The sequence below is a fragment of the Lissotriton helveticus genome, chromosome 1_2 (assembly GCF_964261635.1).
Source record: "Lissotriton helveticus chromosome 1_2, aLisHel1.1, whole genome shotgun sequence".
Lineage (NCBI taxonomy): Eukaryota > Metazoa > Chordata > Amphibia > Caudata > Salamandridae > Lissotriton > Lissotriton helveticus.
This window is the reverse complement of record NC_136058.1, coordinates 241,799,220-241,817,179: the sequence shown is the minus strand read 5'-3', so window position 1 is coordinate 241,817,179 and position 17,960 is coordinate 241,799,220. Positions and strand designations below refer to the sequence as shown.

At 44.7% G+C, this 17,960-nt stretch overlaps 1 protein-coding gene across 1 annotated transcript in view; it reads right to left on the bottom strand.

The window, feature by feature from the left end:
* The window catches only part of LOC144800360 (vitamin D3 hydroxylase-associated protein-like), a 352,351-nt gene that overhangs the window by 66,647 nt on the left and 267,744 nt on the right, over positions 1 to 17,960 (bottom strand). Inside the window, exons 10-11 of the mRNA XM_078671675.1 lie at positions 2,342 to 2,441; positions 839 to 882 (exon numbers count right to left, since the gene is read on the bottom strand). Coding sequence (XP_078527801.1) covers positions 839 to 882; positions 2,342 to 2,441 — 144 coding nt within the window. The remainder of the gene's footprint in view (positions 1 to 838; positions 883 to 2,341; positions 2,442 to 17,960) is intronic.

Here is a 17,960-nt window from a genome sequence, read left to right as displayed (position 1 = left end):
TTTTGGGGATTTAGAAACACATTACAAATAACTCAATGAGGTGTAGTATATGATGTACAGAGTGAGGCCGACATTCAGCACCTTCTCAATTCAGGAGAAACTTCCTATCGACATATTCACTGATATATTAACTGATATATTAACATCCTCCCTTAGTGGAAAGTATCTGGCAAGTACAATGCAAGATATCTTGTGTGTAAACCTTCTGCCCAGAGCTTCAGTGTATTACTCACTGGAATCCGCCAGCAGTCCTGCCAGTGAAGGTCAATTCAGAAACTGTTTTTTCTGTGGAGGAAAAATATTTTCCCTCTTGATGAATAAATGTTACACATCAGCATTTGCATTTCCCAAATACGGAATACTATGCACACAATTAGATATTAGGAAAACGATAATACTTGAAAAAGTAGCATGACTTGCCCAGGAGTATATCTGGAAACCTGTGACTTTTGCAGCTTTCTAGTTGTAGTTCTGTAAAGGTTTATGAATTGGCAAAAAGTAATAAAGGGTGCTCAAGGGTAGGTGTAAATCCCTGAAAGTATTTTGACCTTTTTTGTGAATTTGGAGAATGTGTGTTTTTTGGTCCCAGGTCTGTTTTTTTTTCATCTGAGCTTAAAGTTCCACTACTTTAATTCAATATGTTGACCAATGCTTGAAGTTCAAATTTTAATCTTACGTTGGAACAGTAACTTTACGGGTCAAAGCCTTTGAAGGTGGATAGTCAGACATCAAGATACAGATTGGTTAAGTTAACGATCAGCAAGAAGTGCACATATAGAACTATTGCAATACTGATGTGATCACACCAAAAAAGGAAGATAAAATTGTCTTTTCTTACCGGGATTCACACATTGCATTTAATGAGCTGGCGATGCGGGGACTCTGAAAAAAAGACATAATTTAATGAAAAATTGACTTACATATTGAGAATTGGAAGCTGGTGCTAGGGAAAGCCAGTGACAAGGCAAAAGAGAGACCAGAAGAACAGAATATGGGGGAAGGAAGAGAAACCTGATTGCAAATGTTTGGCTGATAATCTCTAGCCCCAATTGGTTTGAAACAGATTCCAGACAAACCTCATGCAAAAATCATACGTAGTCTAATAGGTATATTTTACAAAAAGTCTCACTTTTACAAAGATGAGGTGCCTCTAATCTCATTACTTGACAAAGAAAATTCACTTTTCCTGGTCCTGGCTGTGCCAATTGTAACAGCTGGGAACACTGTCCTGCTGAAAGAAAAGTGAACATCTTTGGTGAAGTTAATAAGGCTAGAGTCACCTCATCTTTGAAAGGGATAGCTTCTATTTCATCGTATTAGCTCACATATGGAATCCTTTTAGGATCCAGACCAGTGGGATAATCAGATCAGGGAATAAGTAGAGAACTGGTTCTTCCCTTTACAAAATGACAATCTCCTGCTGAGATAATACTCAATTTAGAGCATGACACAATATATAGGAAATATATAGCTGTAAATTTGATTAATGATAATGCACAATGTGACCAAATAATGGCATGTGGATTTTTATAACTATCATGGTTGCATAAGGAACAAAGGTGCACACCCTTTAGTCACTCCTATCTGTCTGTCTGTCTCTGTGTGTGTGTCTGTCTCTCTGTCTATGTTGGTCTATCTATTTATCAGTGTGATAGTGGTATCAAAAGTGATTAATATTTGGATATTTGTATAATGAAACGCTTGTGGTATTGGGGAACATTTTCATCAATATTTTTATCTTTCTGAACAAACAGACTCAAATATACAGGAAAGAGTTGAGGACTTGGAGCTGGACTGGAAATGATAATTAAGTACTGGGAGTGACTGCTTCCATTCTCCAGCTAAACAAGACAATGTCCATCAAAATGGTCAAGTTAATATTTTCTGCTATAACTCTCAGACTTCCAATAAGAGCAAGACACATCTAATAGCCATTCATCATGGATTTGACCTTCAAAAAGAACTACAATATATTAAACTTTTAAATGATACTAGCAGTATAATTCTCCATTACCTTTCATGTATGTGGCTTATCAAAAATTCTACCTCCTCCGAATAAAGTCCCACGCTAAAAGTTACATTTAATAAATGGTCACTAATATAATAGTTCAATTACACTGAAAATGTAAGTTCTCCTGGATGAGTTGTATATTTCGGGACTGAAAGAAGGTGGTCCCAAGCCTCCTTGATTGAAATATCCACATCCTCGGGTGCGGTTTCAATGCAGAAGGCTGGCATATAGATTAAATGCCCTCTGTTACCATGGTATTGATAAAGCTGGTTGATTAACACCTTAGACATAGGTGCCCTAATACTGGGAATACAGACAAATGAAACTTACCCAAGGTTTCAAAAGGGTGGCCATTGTTTTCTTTATAAAAAATGGCATTTTACATGCATTGACTGCTTCCTGTAGATGTGGGTCAACAAAGTTTCCTTTGCTAGAAATAAATAAAACAGATTGTGAAAGTATTCTGGATGGCTTTTTGATCTAATGAACACATTGTATCAGTAAAACTCATCAAGAAAAGTGATAGCCACATCTACCACCATAGTTACGAGTCTACATGCATTGAAGCTTTGTCACTTAATAAAATCCATTTCCCTGACACTTAACAACCAAAATATTGGGTCTTGCTCCTTCAAGGAAACATCTATTCGAGCTGCTTTCTTGGCTTCTTAGGTGTCCCTCTCTGATGCAAAATCTTTCAGCCCCTTCCTAAAGTTACTGCCTTCAGTGACAATTTTATTTAACATAAACTGCTCTGGAGTGAAATATTTAAATTCTTAAATTCTTTTATTCAACAATACATTAAACAAAATATCATGATTAACTATGTATTCTACTTCATACCTTTCTTGAGGTCTGATCAATTCTTGATCAAGTAGGGTTACAAGGCTGCATACCTGATAAGAATCCTAGCATATTTTCCAAGTAAAGGAATACTGGTCCATATGAAACGTTTCTGAGGCCTGAAAACCACTTTACATAAGACCTAAACTAGGAAATTCATGCAAAGAGATCAAGTCTGCAGGCAAAAATAGATTTTAACAAAAACCTTGAACTTCAACTCTGACCAAAATTATTACATTAAGATATCTAGACACAACTAGTCATGTTTCTTCTCGTGACAATGAATGACAAATTTCTGGTTGGAAGTATATGTGAGACAGAACTAATGTTTGCTGATTGAGTCTGAGAAACATTAGGGAAAGCGTTGGTGTTTTTTCACTGATGGGTGGATTCTGGCTGTTCCCCAGTGCATCAGGCACAACCATAGCCCAATGTCAGAATTTACATCAACATTTTCTATGATCGAAGGCTGATTCAAAAGACTTTGTTTCCTGGGAATACTGACGGGGAGACTTGTGCAGGTAATTGCAGATGTGAGGAGCAATGAATGAATCTCAAACTATGCAGGTGAATGACAAAAAGTCTACTTGCTGCAGAATAGCATGCAATACCATGCAATGTAAAAAGCATAATCGTGTGAGACGTGCGCCCAGGGTTCCAGTGGTTTACGAGGTTCATTTACTGCTGGCCTGGTATGCATCATAGGTTTGCAACTGGAATTGCAGTCATCAACCATTGATAAGTTGCTTATACACAGAGGATATGGTAACTGATCGATGTACTTTTTGGAACAGTTCACCTTTGTGAATCCAATTACCATTCTCTGTGCGAGCATGCATTGTTATGTTATGATATGTTCTGTTTATTTGTAAAGCACACTATCACTGGTGAGGGTATCTTGACACTGAGCAGGTGTGTGTGCCTAGCCCTGCCTATAGTAGGTTGGTTAATTGAAAAGCCAGGTCTTCAGCTTCTTACAAAAATTTAGAAGAGAGGAAAAGTCTCTGATTTGGAGTGGGAGGATGTTCAATGCTTTAGGAGCAGTGATGGGAAGGTCATCCTCCTGATCTGGTATTGTGTATGCATGGGATGTGTGTGAGTAGGAGTTATGCAGGGCAGAGGGGTCTGGGTGGTTTGTGAAAGGAAAAGCAACTGTTTAGGTAGGTGGGGTCTGAGTTTGTGTAGTGCCTTACATATGTGTGTGTGGTTTAAATTGAGTGCGTTTTTGTATCTGGAGCCTTTTGATCTCCCGGAAGTGTGGTGTGATGTGAGTTTTGTGTAGAGGTGGTCAGTAAACTCCGGTACCACTGTCGAAGTTCAGCAAAAACTCAGGTTGAACAAGCATTTACAATGCAATGGTCTCGGCATCATTAAAGGTAGAGCTATTGGCATTGCTCATGACATGTTTTTTTTTTTAAATCATCAATGGCATTGTCATTTACATTGCCAATAGCTTAATCGTTAAATAAATGGCATTGCCATTTACAATACCAATAGCTACACCCTACACAGAACCACCCTCACACAGACACACTTAACAGCACTCTGCACTCAACAGCACACATCACTCTGCACTCAACAGCACACAGCACTCTGCACTCAACAGCACACAGCACTCAACAGCACACAGCACACTGCACTCAACAGCACACAGCACTCTACAGCACACAGCACTCTGCACTCAACTGCACACAGCACTCAACTGCACACAGCACTCAACTGCACACAGCACTCAACTGCACTCTGCACTCAACTGCACACAGCACTCTGCACTCAACTGCACACAACACTCTGCACTCAACTGCACACAGCACTCTGCACTCAACTGCACACAGCACTCAACAGCACTCTGCACTCAACAGCACTCTGCAGCACACAGCACTCTACAGCACACAGCACTCTGCACTCGAATGCACACAGCACTCTGCACTCAACTGCACACAGCACTCTGCACTCAACAGCACTCTGCACTCAACAGCACTCTACAGCACTTCTCAGCACACAGCACTCTACAGCACACATCACTCTACAGCACACTGCACTCTACAGCACACTGCACTCTACAGCACACTACACACTACACTCTGCACTCAACTGCACTCTGCACACAGCACTCTACAGCACACAACACTCTACAGCACAAAACACTCTACAGCACAAAACACTCAACTGCACTCTGCACTCAACTGCACTCTGCACTCAACTGCACAGAGCACTTTACAGCACACAGCACTCTACAGCACACAGCACTCTACAGCACACAGCACTGTACAGCACACAGCACTCTACAGCACACAACACTCTACAGCACACAGCACTCTTGCAGCACACAGCACTCTTGCAGCACACAGCACTCTTGCAGCACACAGCACTCTTGCAGCACACAGCACTCTTGCAGCACACAGCACTCTTACAGCACACAGCACTCTTACAGCACACAGCACTCTACAGCACACAGCACTCTACAGCCCTAAAAATGGGGGTCAGTTTTCATTAAAAAAACGGAAGTTTCAAGCTGCGTTAAGGCCTTTTCCTGTTGTGAGCACTAGGCCCAACCACACAAGTGAGGTACCACTTTTAATCGGAAGACATGGGGAAAAACAGTGTTTAGAAATGTGTAGATCCCCACACATTTCAGACTTTTCCGTGACAGTAATGTGAGGAGAATGTTTGTTTATTTTGTTTAATAAACCAAAGCTGGGTTAAAAACATAAGAGCCACAAAAGTCATGACACTTTGGACTCACCCTGGTGTCTTTCAGAAATGTTGGGGTTTAACACAGTTTCCTGGGAGGTCTCTGAGCTAGGACCCAAAACGCAACTACCCACATTTTTTAAAAAAGGTGTGAATTCGGCTGGGTGAAATAGGACGCCTCCATATCACGTTTTGGGGTGTTAGCGACACAAGCAGGGCACAGTTTTAAAATCGGGAGACATGGGAACAGAGAATAGTAGAGCACTTGCTATTACCAACTGTATTTCTCTGCATATGTGGCCAGCCAGTATGCAAGAAAAAAAAATATTTTGCAAAATACTCTGTAAATCAAATGATAGTTTGGGTCACCCCAAAATGTAAAGGTGTATAAACAACTATTCCTAAACTTTTGTTGAAATTTCAGAAATACATAAGTTTCCTCAAAGTTTTAATTTTTTATTTCCCCATATAGACTGCTGTATAGTTGGTACAAAATTAAAAATCAGTGTAAAGTGCTGCTCATTTGTTGACTCTGGGTACCTCTGGTTCTTGGAGAACCTACGAACACTCCATATCCCCAAAAACCAGAAGGGACAGTGTAATGCTTCTGTAAATTTGGCCGTTGTGACAAGTTACAGATGAAAATGTAGCCACAAATTGATGTTTTTCCTACAAATTGTCAGTGTTTTGTTTCGACAGTTAGATTCTTTGTGACAACCTTGACTGATCTATACAAATGACCCACTTATTGAATGCAGGTTGTGTTTCCTTTCACAATTTTATACCTTTCTACGATCACCCTGCGGTTTGGCACCTGTTTCCACACCAAACTGATGGTAGGTTGAAACCACAAAAATTAGGAACAAATGGATTTCCTTATAAAAATGAAAAACCTTTAGTAACATAAAAACCAAGAGCAGAGAGGGGGTAGGGGGGCCCCAACGAGGACTTACTTGGTAGAGGAGCAGAGCGGCTGCCTTGGTTATCATAGCGGGAGCTGTGGGAGCCGCACCTCCGGCTCCATGCCACGGCTGCTGACGGGAGGAGAGAGCGGGGCAGGCGGGCGGCGTCACTCAGGACTCAGCACACCCCTCCGCCCAGGGAGGTGAGGGGGTCCTCCCGTGGGTCGAAGTACGCACTCGCCCAGCTGTGTAACCTCTCAAGGCGGGAACGCTCGTGGCCCCCTCACGAGACAGTAATACTTTTCAGAGTGAAGTGCATTCTCTCACGGTGCAGTGCAACCACTCACAGCGGAGTGTAACCATTTCCTGGCGCGGTGTGTCCTTTCACGGCGCAGTTTAACCTCTCACAGTCGACACAATGACGGTTTAGCGTATCCTCTCACAGTGCAGCTCAGTCACCTGCGGTGCCGTGTATCATTTCACTGCGCAGTGTTCCAGTATGCCCTGTCACAGTGGATTCACTGGCGGTGCGCTGTATCCTCACAGACTGTAGTATGTAGTTTCGCAGTGCCGTAGATCCACTCACAGTGCACTGTATATCTTGAAAGTGCACAGTGTACACAGATACAATGCGGCACAGTCACTAACAGTGCTGCGCACTCCCAATGTAGCGGGCCTCACTTCCTACAGTCTCCTCTCACACTGCAATGTGTGCTGACACTGAAGTTCATCCTTTCACCGCAGAGTCCACTGAGAGCAAATATGCTGTAACCTTTAACAAAGGAGTATATCTCCACCATGCGAATTGCGCCCTTTTACAGTATGGAGTATCCTCTCAGAGTGCAGCGTGTCCTGTTTCACATCACCTTTTTGCCCTCACAAGTACTGTTTCTTCACAAATCCCAGTTATTTCACTGTTTCCCCCAGAGAGCTCGCAGTCCTCTCACAGCAGTGCTGTCTGCCCCCTCACAGTGTCCCGTCACCATGCAGGGTGTCCTCCCACGCGCATCACTTTCTGGCCGGTGGTGTGGACTCAGTGCCACTTGCTGTAGTGTAGGCAGGCGTGGCGTGGCGCCTGCAGGCTTTTCACTGACAGCTGCCCTCAGAAAGGCGGCCAGCTGTCCGCGTGCGCCGAGGCCCGAGGGGAGCAGGGTGAGTGCACCTGCAAACACACCTGCACACACCTTGATTACAAATGTCCTCGCGGCAGCAGCAGAGCTTCAGCTGTCAGGACGCGGGAGGATTCATGTTGTGAAAAACAACAGAATTTTTTTTTTTTTTTAGGTTTTCCTGACCCAGTCATCTCCCGAAATAACAACGCTAGTCAGAAACGGGAAGTGCAGAAACGGGAAGTGCAAAGTGATTAGTCCCCGTACATGCAAGTCGTGGTATTTGCACAAGTCTCCCACAAGTAGGTACCACACCCATCAGAAAGCTGAATATTCTTAGGGAAAAGCTGCGAACGATTTCGAAAACGATGAAAATGCAGGTAAACGTGTTTTTTCATCAGCCAAAATGGTGGCCTACTCCTAAAGGGCTTCCCTGGGTTCACTGGGAGTGAGAGGTCTCCCAAGTGCCCTCGTTGACCGGGCTGCAGGACGGACACCAGGACAGTGAGCACGCGAACAGGTCTGACAGGCGCTGCTCAACCAGGCCCGGGCCGGGTCAGAACATTAGTCAGCCTGCTGGGATACTACGTGTGCCGAGGGCAAAGCCAAGGTGAGGCGCCGACACACAGCTGCAACCCGATCCCCCTCCCCCCCCCCCCGGCACAGACAAGCATTTTCACGAGGCTGGAGTGTGGAAGTCTTAACTTACAGCCGCACACCGGTATGCTTTACTAGAAAAGTGGAAAGCTGGCGGGCCGGAGGAAGCAGTGTCTTTGAGCTCCCGGGCTTAATAGTGAATCCCCTGGGGAGGCACGGGAATAGCATCTGATACTAAACCCAGAAGAAAGTTTGCAGGGCTGCTCTATAGTCAACAAATAACTAAACAATCCCTTTGATGTCCCACGGCCACCAAAATAGTGCACGGGCCCCCTTCAGACATTTCATTTTTTCCCAGGCAGTATTAAAAAAACAAGTACACTGTGCCCAGAAAAGCGTGAGAATGAGAAACTTTTTGCCATAGCTGTAAAAACAAGCTACAAACTGAAAATAAAACGCTGCGATGTGGGCACTCGTGTGTCTGTGTGCGTGCGCGTGTGTATGTGTGTGGGGGGGCCTGTATGTGCGTGCGTGCGTGCATGGGCGCTTGTGTGTGTGTCAGAGAATGCAGCGAGCGCATTCGCGTGCGCGTGCTCCTTTCAAATCGCCTCCAAGGCGATGCGCGCTGCCAGGATTGTCTCCTGGAAAGGAGACACGGCCACAATAAGTTCTTTTTAGGGCGCGTTCAGCCGAGCCCTAAAAAGGGGGTAGGAGACTGACATTCGGTAAAAGGTGATTTCTTTTTTTTTTTTTTTTTTTATTTCCGAAATTCTTTATTGTATATAAAAAAATATAAATTTACATACATGGACGAGGCTTATACATGAGTGGAAGAAGAAAGAAGAAAATAGGCTAAAGAGGAGAAAGGAGGAAAGAAGGAAGAGGGGGGGGCGGGGGGGGAGCGGTAGTCCGTGCTCTTGAGATTGTTCGCCAGTTCGTAGTCTCATAGTTCGTATTCCGTCTTTTTGATGTTCCATGGCATTTGTACGTCTCTGTGATCGATCATCTTGTGCCCCGCGCCCCGGGGGAACAGTAGAGAGAGATATAGATAAAGTAGGAGATGTGCACGGTGTTCTATTATCACAAAACTGTTTCAGCAAGCGCCCTCAGATGTATCTTGTTCACGCCTACGGTGGCTTGTGTGATGACAGGTAGTGGTCTAAGGATCCCCACATGGTCGACTGCTTGTGTGTTTTCGGTGTGTGTTTTGCTGTGATGTTGTCCGCCCCCCTGAGGAACGTGACCCAGTTGAGCCACGCCTGTGGAGCCGGCTTTTTAATGTGTCTTTCCAGTTAGTTAGGACTATTTTGACTGCGGCTGTTAGCAGAAGATCAATGAGGTCCCGATGCTGTGATGTTGTCCGCCCCCCTGAGGAACGTGACCCAGTTGAGCCACGCCTGTGGAGCCGCCTTTGATGTGTCTTTCCAGTTAGTTAGGACTATTTTGACTGCGGCTGTTAGCAGAAGAGCAATGAGGTCCCGATCCTCTGCCTTTGTGATTGCCTGGGATGTGAACCCTACTAAAATGCCCAAAAATCAAGGTAAAAGGTGATTTCTGTGAGGAGCCTTTCACTGTTCTGAATCTCTTGTTTGCTTCACCTTGGTGGTCTGAGTGGGAGACTGCAGACTAGCGGGACAAGCCCCACCCAGCATGGCATGACCTGTCTCCCCCTGCACCCCATTCTATGGCCTTGGTATGCTCCCTCCCCAGCTGGAGGCCTGCAGAGAGTGGCAGTGCTCTGATTCCAAGACTGGTTAGGGCCAAGCTTTCTGGGACCCAGTGCCTTCCGTGTCTCAGAGCCAGACCTGAGAGCGGTCACAGTGCCGGGAACAGGAGGCTATGGCGGTAAGACACCAGCAGCAGCCTCCATCCATCCCCAGAGGCCACCAGGACACCCCTCTCCCCTGGGCTCCCAACCATGGGCAACGCCAGCAGGGAGTGCAGTAAACCTCGCATTCGGCAGCATATATCACATTACAAGGTAGAATAAAACACTAGTTAAGCTATATTTTTTCGATTACAAATATCGAAATTCGGCTGATGTTAATAAATTCTGTTTTAGAATTGTTCTTTATTGTTTAGAATATTCAAAACATGTAAATCTCAAAGAGGCGCGCATCTCAGCAATGTGCGGGTGCTAAATAACATTTTTAAAGATAAAAGTAAATGCAGTAAAACACTTTCCTTTTATTCATGGCTCACAGTGACTTTTCATACACTATCTGAACACATCACAACAATTCTATTCATGCAATGAAATAAAAAGGATTAACAACTAATGACAAAATAAAGTTGGGAATAAATCTATTTAATTTAATTTTAAGGAATACCTTAGCCTTTATGCTGTGTCAAGGGCTCGAATTCCCTGTTGCAGAGAAAATCACTCCAGCGTCAGAGAGCCATGTGAGTTGTCTCTATGGGTTGTAAAATGTATTGGGTCCCCTCAGTGACCAGTTAATGTTTTCTTTATTTAAAATTCTGATTTGCTCTGCAGCACGTGTTGCTCCCAGGGTATATCAGTGGTCACATACAGGATCCTGTTTTTTTCCTTAACCCGTTGGCTGCGGCGCCCGTTTTGCAGAAGTGCGCCACTACCGCAAAAAGGGTGGGGCGCGTCGGCCATTGGCCGACGGCAGCACCAGCGAGGTAGTGCTGCCGTCGGCCAATGGCAGACGGCAGCAAGGATGGGGTTAAATTGTCATTGTTTTCCTATCACTTTATTATCTGTCCATTCCTTATATTGGTGGAAAGTTGTTATACTTTGATACAATAAAGCTCACAGAGCTATTGTCTGTCCTTTCAAGTGTGATGGGGAGCTATGTGTGCATTATGAAGATTTCAAGATAGTGAAATGTGGTCTTTCTTGAAGCGGGGGTTGTGTGTGTAAAGGGACGGGGGTTATGTGTGTAGAGGAGCGTGCATTGTGTGTGTCTGTGTGCACAGGTGGTGTGTACCAATGCACACACAAGATGTGCACAGTAAAGTCCCTTTCTATTCAGAGATGTGCACATTTAGAAAGAATGCTTTCCCTTTCTCTGCTCTTCATGAAAGTAGATGATCTTCAGCTCCTATTGACATGAATTCATGCTAAATGGCAAATGAATACCTGATTATTTCTGCTGCAATTTCACACTTTTAGCAGGTGTTTGAAATGGGGGTCTCTAATTGGGAATGGTTTGTCCAAATAGGGACCCTTCTTCCTAGATAGGGTAAGGGGGATACACTTCTAAAATAACCCCTTCTCATCCCCTTTGTAGCTTGGCACGAGCAGACAGGCTTATCTCAGAAGCAGTCTGTAAAGCATGTGTGCACAAATACAGTAATACATTTAAAACACTGCAAACGGACACCACACAAGTTTAGGAAAATAAGTAATCTTTATCTAAATCAAACAAGACCAAAACGACAAAATTCCACAATACAGTAATAAAAATATGACTTTTCACGTAGGAACAGTTCTGTTCAAAGGAAACTGCGGATACAACACTTTTCACACACAGTACCTTGGATGCATCACACTCACAAACAAAAACGGTTGCAGGGAAGGTGATGAGTCAGTTCCTTACTGAAGGGGAGGTGATGCGCCGGTTTCTTACTTCGTCTCTCAGTGATGTCACAGACCTGGCACCTTGATGCGATGTGCGACGATCCAGGACGATGCGATCCAGGAAGATCCGGGATGCGCGGCGAAGGGTCGAGCCACATCCCCTCGATGCATTGGTTCTTGCAGCTGCACAGCTGGGCCTGTGTCAGAATCGGTGCGATGATATTGGACTTCATAGATCGGTGCACCCGATGCAGCATGCGGGGATTTCTCAAGCCACGGCAGGCTCTGCGTAGGTTTCTTTGGCAATGCATCGAAAACAGGTACGGATGCATTGTGCTTCTCTTAGTTGCGTTGTTTTTCCAGCTACCGACAACAGAACAACCTCCAAAGACCCAGAACAGCAGCAGGCACATCCTGGCAGGTCAGAACTCCCAGCAAGGAAGTTCAGGGGAGTTGGGAGTGAAGTCTTTGTATTCCTGTGACTTCAAAAACTGGATGCAAGCTCTACTTCAAGCTCTTGGAGATCTACCTCAAGCAGGGGACACAGCACACAGCAAAGTCACCGTCCTTTCCTTGGCAGAAACAGCCACTGCATGCCAACCCTAGACAGCACACAGCAAAGGGGCAGTACTTCTTCTCAGTTTCTCCAGCTCTTCTCCTTGGCAAAGGTTCCTCTTGAATTCCAGAAGTAATCTAAAAGTCTGTGTCACCCTTTTTATAGCACAAACTCCTTTGTTCTCTGGTGGCAGAGAAGCCCATTGCCCAGCGTTAAACCAGTTCTGTCCTCTCTGGTGCAGCTTCCTGGTAGGAGGTGGAGACAGCATTGTCCTTGGCAGACCAGGCCCATTCAGGTGTGAAAGAAATCTCCTCCCCCTCCTCTGAATGCAGCCCAGGTCAATTCAACCCAGCCCGCCTCACCCTGGAAGAGGCAGGACACACCTCACCCCCCCACTCCAAAGCCAGACAGTCAATACACATACCTAGCAGAGGCACACAAGATGGCTAAGCAAGAAAATACTGGCTTTCTAAAAGTGGTATTTTCAAACACAGAATGTAAAAGTCCTCTTCACTAAAAGATGCATCTTTATATTTCCGGCATACTAAACTTTACCTTCCAATCTTGTCCCAATGGAAAGTTATATTGATAAGATGTTATAAATAAACTCCCATTCTATCCTATGGGACAGATAGCCTTTCCATAGTGAAATACTAAATTGTCAGTATTTAACTATCAGGACATGCCACACACATCAGGATATGGCCTTCCCTTTACATACACTGCACAATGCCCACAGCGGTACCATGGGCTTACCTTAGGGGTAACTCACATGTAAGAAAAGGGAAGGTTAGGGCTTGGCAAGTGGGTGCACTTGCCAGGTCGACATGGCAATACCAAACGGTGCACAGACATTGCATTGGCAGGTCTGAGTCACATTTCCAGGCTGCTATTGTGGGTGGCACAATCAGTGCGGCAGGCCCACTAGCAATATTTCATTTACAGGCCTTGGCACACACAGTGCACCATACTAGGGACTGATTAGTAAATCAAATATGCCAATTCTGGAATCACTAATCCCTAACAACAATTTACAGAGGGAGCACTTGCACTTTGGCATGGAACAGCAGTGGCAAAGTTCCCAAAGCATCTAGACCAGCAAAAATTAAGTCCAACACATAGCAAAATAACAGGAGGCCAAGGCAAACATATAGGGCAACCCCACACCAATGATGCCAGGTCTAACAGCAGATGTGAATAATAAATCATCCAGGCGCAGATTAGTGGTGGTGAGCAATACTGCACCTGCTCATGGAATTGCACAGAATTTGGCAGAGTTTTTCAGTAACTCTGTGAACTCCGCCCAGGCCTAATTTTGTGTTCGAAGTTAAGGATGAGTCAGGCTGCCGAGTTCACGATGGGTTGTAGTTTTCTAGCGGATTGCTTGGTAAGCCCAGCATAGAAATTGTTCCAACGTCCAACATATTGGTGACTAGGGTATGAGTGACAGTTTTTCTAGTGTTGCTTGGGAGCCATCTGTATATTTTCATCAACATCTTAAGCTGTAGAAGCAGGATGCAGTGACAGCAGTGGCTTGTGCAATCATGCCTAGTTTGTATTCTGTTGTTCTTTATTCTTAGATTTCTGGCGTGGGTTGTGAGTATGGCTCAGTGTTCAGCGGGCCACGAGTTGGTGTACCATGGTGAGGTATTCTTGCCAAAGATCACTGCTTCTGAGTTGTCGGTGTTGAGCATGGGACAGTTGGCTTTCATCCTGTTAGCAACTTCGTCCATGCAGGGGTGATTTTGTCGCTTCTGTTCAGGGTTTTGCTCGACAGGCAGACTATAAGTTTCATGTTGTAAGCATAGGGGAGGATGTTGATGTGGTGGGTGTGGATGACATTGGCCAGAGTGATCATGTATGCGTTGAAGATGGTGGGGCTGAGCAATGAACTCCATAGCTAAGTTAGCGGGCTTGTGACAGCTTGTGTTCTATCCATTAGGAAGGAGCCAAAACAGTGGAGAGTGGGTCCTTGGATGCCAATCTCGAAAAGGTGCCTGATGAGGATAGGGATTGAGACTGCATCAAATGTAGCAGAGTGGTCCAGAAGAATGAGGGCTGCTGTTTCTCCTCTGTCAAAGATCATGCATGCTGATATCGTTGATGGTGGTGATGAGTGCTGTTTCTGTATTGGGATTGGGCATAAATGCGGACTATGTTGCTTTGAGGAGCTGGTGGTTTCTGAGGGGGTCAGTGAGGCTTTGGTTGATTAGTTTCTATAAGACTGTTGCTTGGTATGCTATGAGAGATTTGCGTCTGTAGTTGGAAAGAGTGGCTGGATCAGCAGATGATTTATTGAGCAGGTGCATATTTCTAGATGTCCAGGAATGTGGTCGAGTTGATCGAGGTATTGAGGATGGGTGTTAGAGCTTTGATGATTGATCAGTAGGAGTCCTTTGGTGAAGATGTGTTGGGGTAAAAGTAAGATGGAGCCTCTCGGGCAGATGGCCCTCATTAAAGCAGAAATGTTGACGTTGGTGACAGAAGGCTACAAAATTAGGGTTTGTTAATGAGCCACGCTGGGAAATTGAGTTGCAACGGTGATGGGTAAGTTTGACACTGAAAGTTGCTGTGTATGGAGGAGATTTTGTTACAAAAGAATAATGAGTGCTTGCTGCAAAGGTCTTGGGAGGTTGGTGATGTTGCTGATAGGCGGTAGGAGGCTTGTGAGCCTTTGATGTTGGCAAAGACGTCCTTGCTGCTGTTAGTGCTGGCGTCGATGTGATCTGTAAGGGTTGTATGCTTGGTGTTCCATATCTGCTGATGGTAACGTCTTAGGACTAATTTGAAGATGTCTTCATCTGTGGTGACGTTGACTTATTCTTTATGTGCAATGAAGTGGTGCTTCATTAGCCTGAGTTCCTTTGTGTACCAACTAGTCTGTTGTCGGGCTCATGCTGTTGGATTGCACTTTAGGGGAGCCAGGGTGTCAGCACATTCAGTGTTTGAGCTTTTGAGGTTCTTGGTGGCTCTCAGCAAGTTGCTGGTGTGCTAAGGACGGTGCTTGGAGAGGGCAGAAGCCCACTCCTCTTCAGAGATTCTTTTCCAGATACAGCAGGTGGTTATGGCGGTAGGTCTGTTGTGGTGCGGGGTGGGCATGCTGAAACGGACAAGGCTATGGTCTGTCTAGGTAATAGCTTCTGGTTTAACTGTGATGTTGCTGATTGAGGAGAAAATTGTGCCCAATAGGTGTTGGTTGTTTCAGTAACATGCCAGGTGAGGACAAGTTTTGAAAGGTTTTCCAGAAGGGCCATAGAATTTGGGTTGGGAATTTCTTCTTTGTGAAATTGAAGGCCTCTGAGGAGGATAAAGGTGGTGGCATTGATAATGGGGGGTGCATCGATGTCTGTGAAGTCACTGACAAAATTAGTGCAGTGTTCTATGGGTCTGTATATAGCAGTTCCGCCCAGGGAGAAGTTGGCTTTGATGCTTATCTTGAACATGAGGTGTTCCATGTAGCTGGTGGATGTTGTCTGTGTAGGGGGTGCAGCTGATGCGATCTTTGAATATGATGGGGACTCCACAAATGGGTGTGTGCTGGTGATCTTGCCGGGCGATCTTGTAGCCGGTGGGATTGAATTAGTGATGCTCAGTGCAGAGTTTGAGATTAGCCATGTGTCTGTGAGAATCAGCAGGTCCGTCCGTAGTCCTGCAGTAGGTCTCATCTCGTTGTGACATTTTTGGTGAGCAGGTGGATATTGGGGAGCCTGCATATATGTGTGGTTTGTTGTTGGGATGGTGTTTGTTCTGTGTTAGCATGACCAGGAGGCTCATTTATGTGAGTGTGAGCAACTGGGGTGTGTTTGGTGTCGGAGTGGTGGGTGAACAGTGTGCGAGAGTGCATGAGAACTTGGAGGAGGTGCATTTGAATGATCTTTTTGGTTGTTTGATGCTGTTGTATGGTTGCTTCTAATTCAATAAGACTATGCGTTTGGCAACATAAGATCACAACTATGGGGGACTGTTTCCACTCATACCATCAGAATATGACCTTGTTCCTGCCAAGCTCACAATGCATCATTTGGACCTCTAAACCTTACAAGGTACCTAGAGGTGACAGCAACTACAGAACAAGACAACACTGATTCCCTCAAGGAAAATGTGGAAACAAATAATTGTACTTTTACCTAGTACTGCCTATCCTAGAGAGCACAGGGTGATCTTCTGGGACCTTCCTGTTTACACATTTGTCTGCCAGCTACATGCCACCCCACCTGTGATCTGTCAATCAGTAATCACAGGTCTATGTACCAGAGCCTGCATGAACACGTATTTCTGAGCAGAGGTTGATAGACAGTTCATGGTGCGCAAATTTGTTAACAGTGATGCGCTTTACTTGTAAAGGCAAGAGTATTATTATAAGCATTGACATCAATGTTATCAATACTAACAGTCTGAAAGACACTAAAAACGACATTCTGGCCGCCTGCATCAAAGCCATCTCTAACCACTGCAAAGAAGTCTTCAACATCGTTAAAAAGTTCTCCAACCCCTCAGCAACAGAGAACACCATCACTCCTTATCAAGATCTCTGCAACGCCGTAGCAGATTTCTTTCACAACAAAATCTCCACCATCTAGGAACACTTCACCACCAACTGCCCATTGTCAGCATTCACAGCCTCCTTAACCTCACTGACTCCCACTCAAACCTCAGGATTAAAACATGGGACCAATTAACCATGCAGACCACCTCTGCCGTCATGAGCTTCATCCATTCAGGAGCACCCAGGGATCCCTGCCCCTAACAAATGTTAAACCTGGGGAACGATATCATCAGCAAAGAACTCACCACCATCTTCGACACCTCCGTCACCTCTGCTACCTTCCCAGAGAAATGGAAACATGCGTAAGTCAAAACACTCTTTAAAAAAACATCAGCAGACCCAAAAGATCTCAAGAACTATTGGCCCATATCCCTGATTCCATTCCTTTCCAAAGTTCTGGAAAAAGCCATCAACTACCATCTAACCAACTACCTATAGAACAACCACCGACGACATCAGGACTCTCCTAGACCAGGAAGGAACTGCAGCCCTGATCCTTCTTGACCTCTCAGCAGCTTTCAACACCGAGTCCCATTACACCCTCCTAACAAGCATTTGTAATGCAATTGGTCTTGCCTTTGGGACTTTATATGTATTTAGCTACGCAGAACATGGAGGGTAAGTATGCACCTAAATGTGTGACACACCATGTATGGGAACACATGGAGAGAAATATTCGCCTTTCAGTGAGATAAGGTATAGTCCAAAGCTCTGTTTTTAATATAAAATCAGTGCCTTCGGTGGTCATATAACTGAAAATACAAGATTTGAAAAAATATTATTGTCTACGGGACAATTTCTATTGACTGGAATCGACAGAATGCTAGAGTGATTCTGGTATTTTAATGACCTTTGCTGGTCGTTTTCTATCAAGAAAGTTAAATAGAATCAGTTGAACAAGCGGAAAGTAATTCTGGTATTTTACTGACCTCTACTGGTCGTTTTCTATCAAAACAGTTAAATAGAATCAGTTGAACAGAAAAAAAGTCCCTAAGCGGAAGCAGACAAGTCTTAGGGCTGATCTCCAGTGCCCACAAAGTGAATACACATATAAGTATATACTAAAGTATATACAAGATGTCCTGTATGCTCGACCTAAAAAGGCTCCATTAGATGGGGATTCAAGGTGATGCCCTCAAGTGGATTGCATCCTTC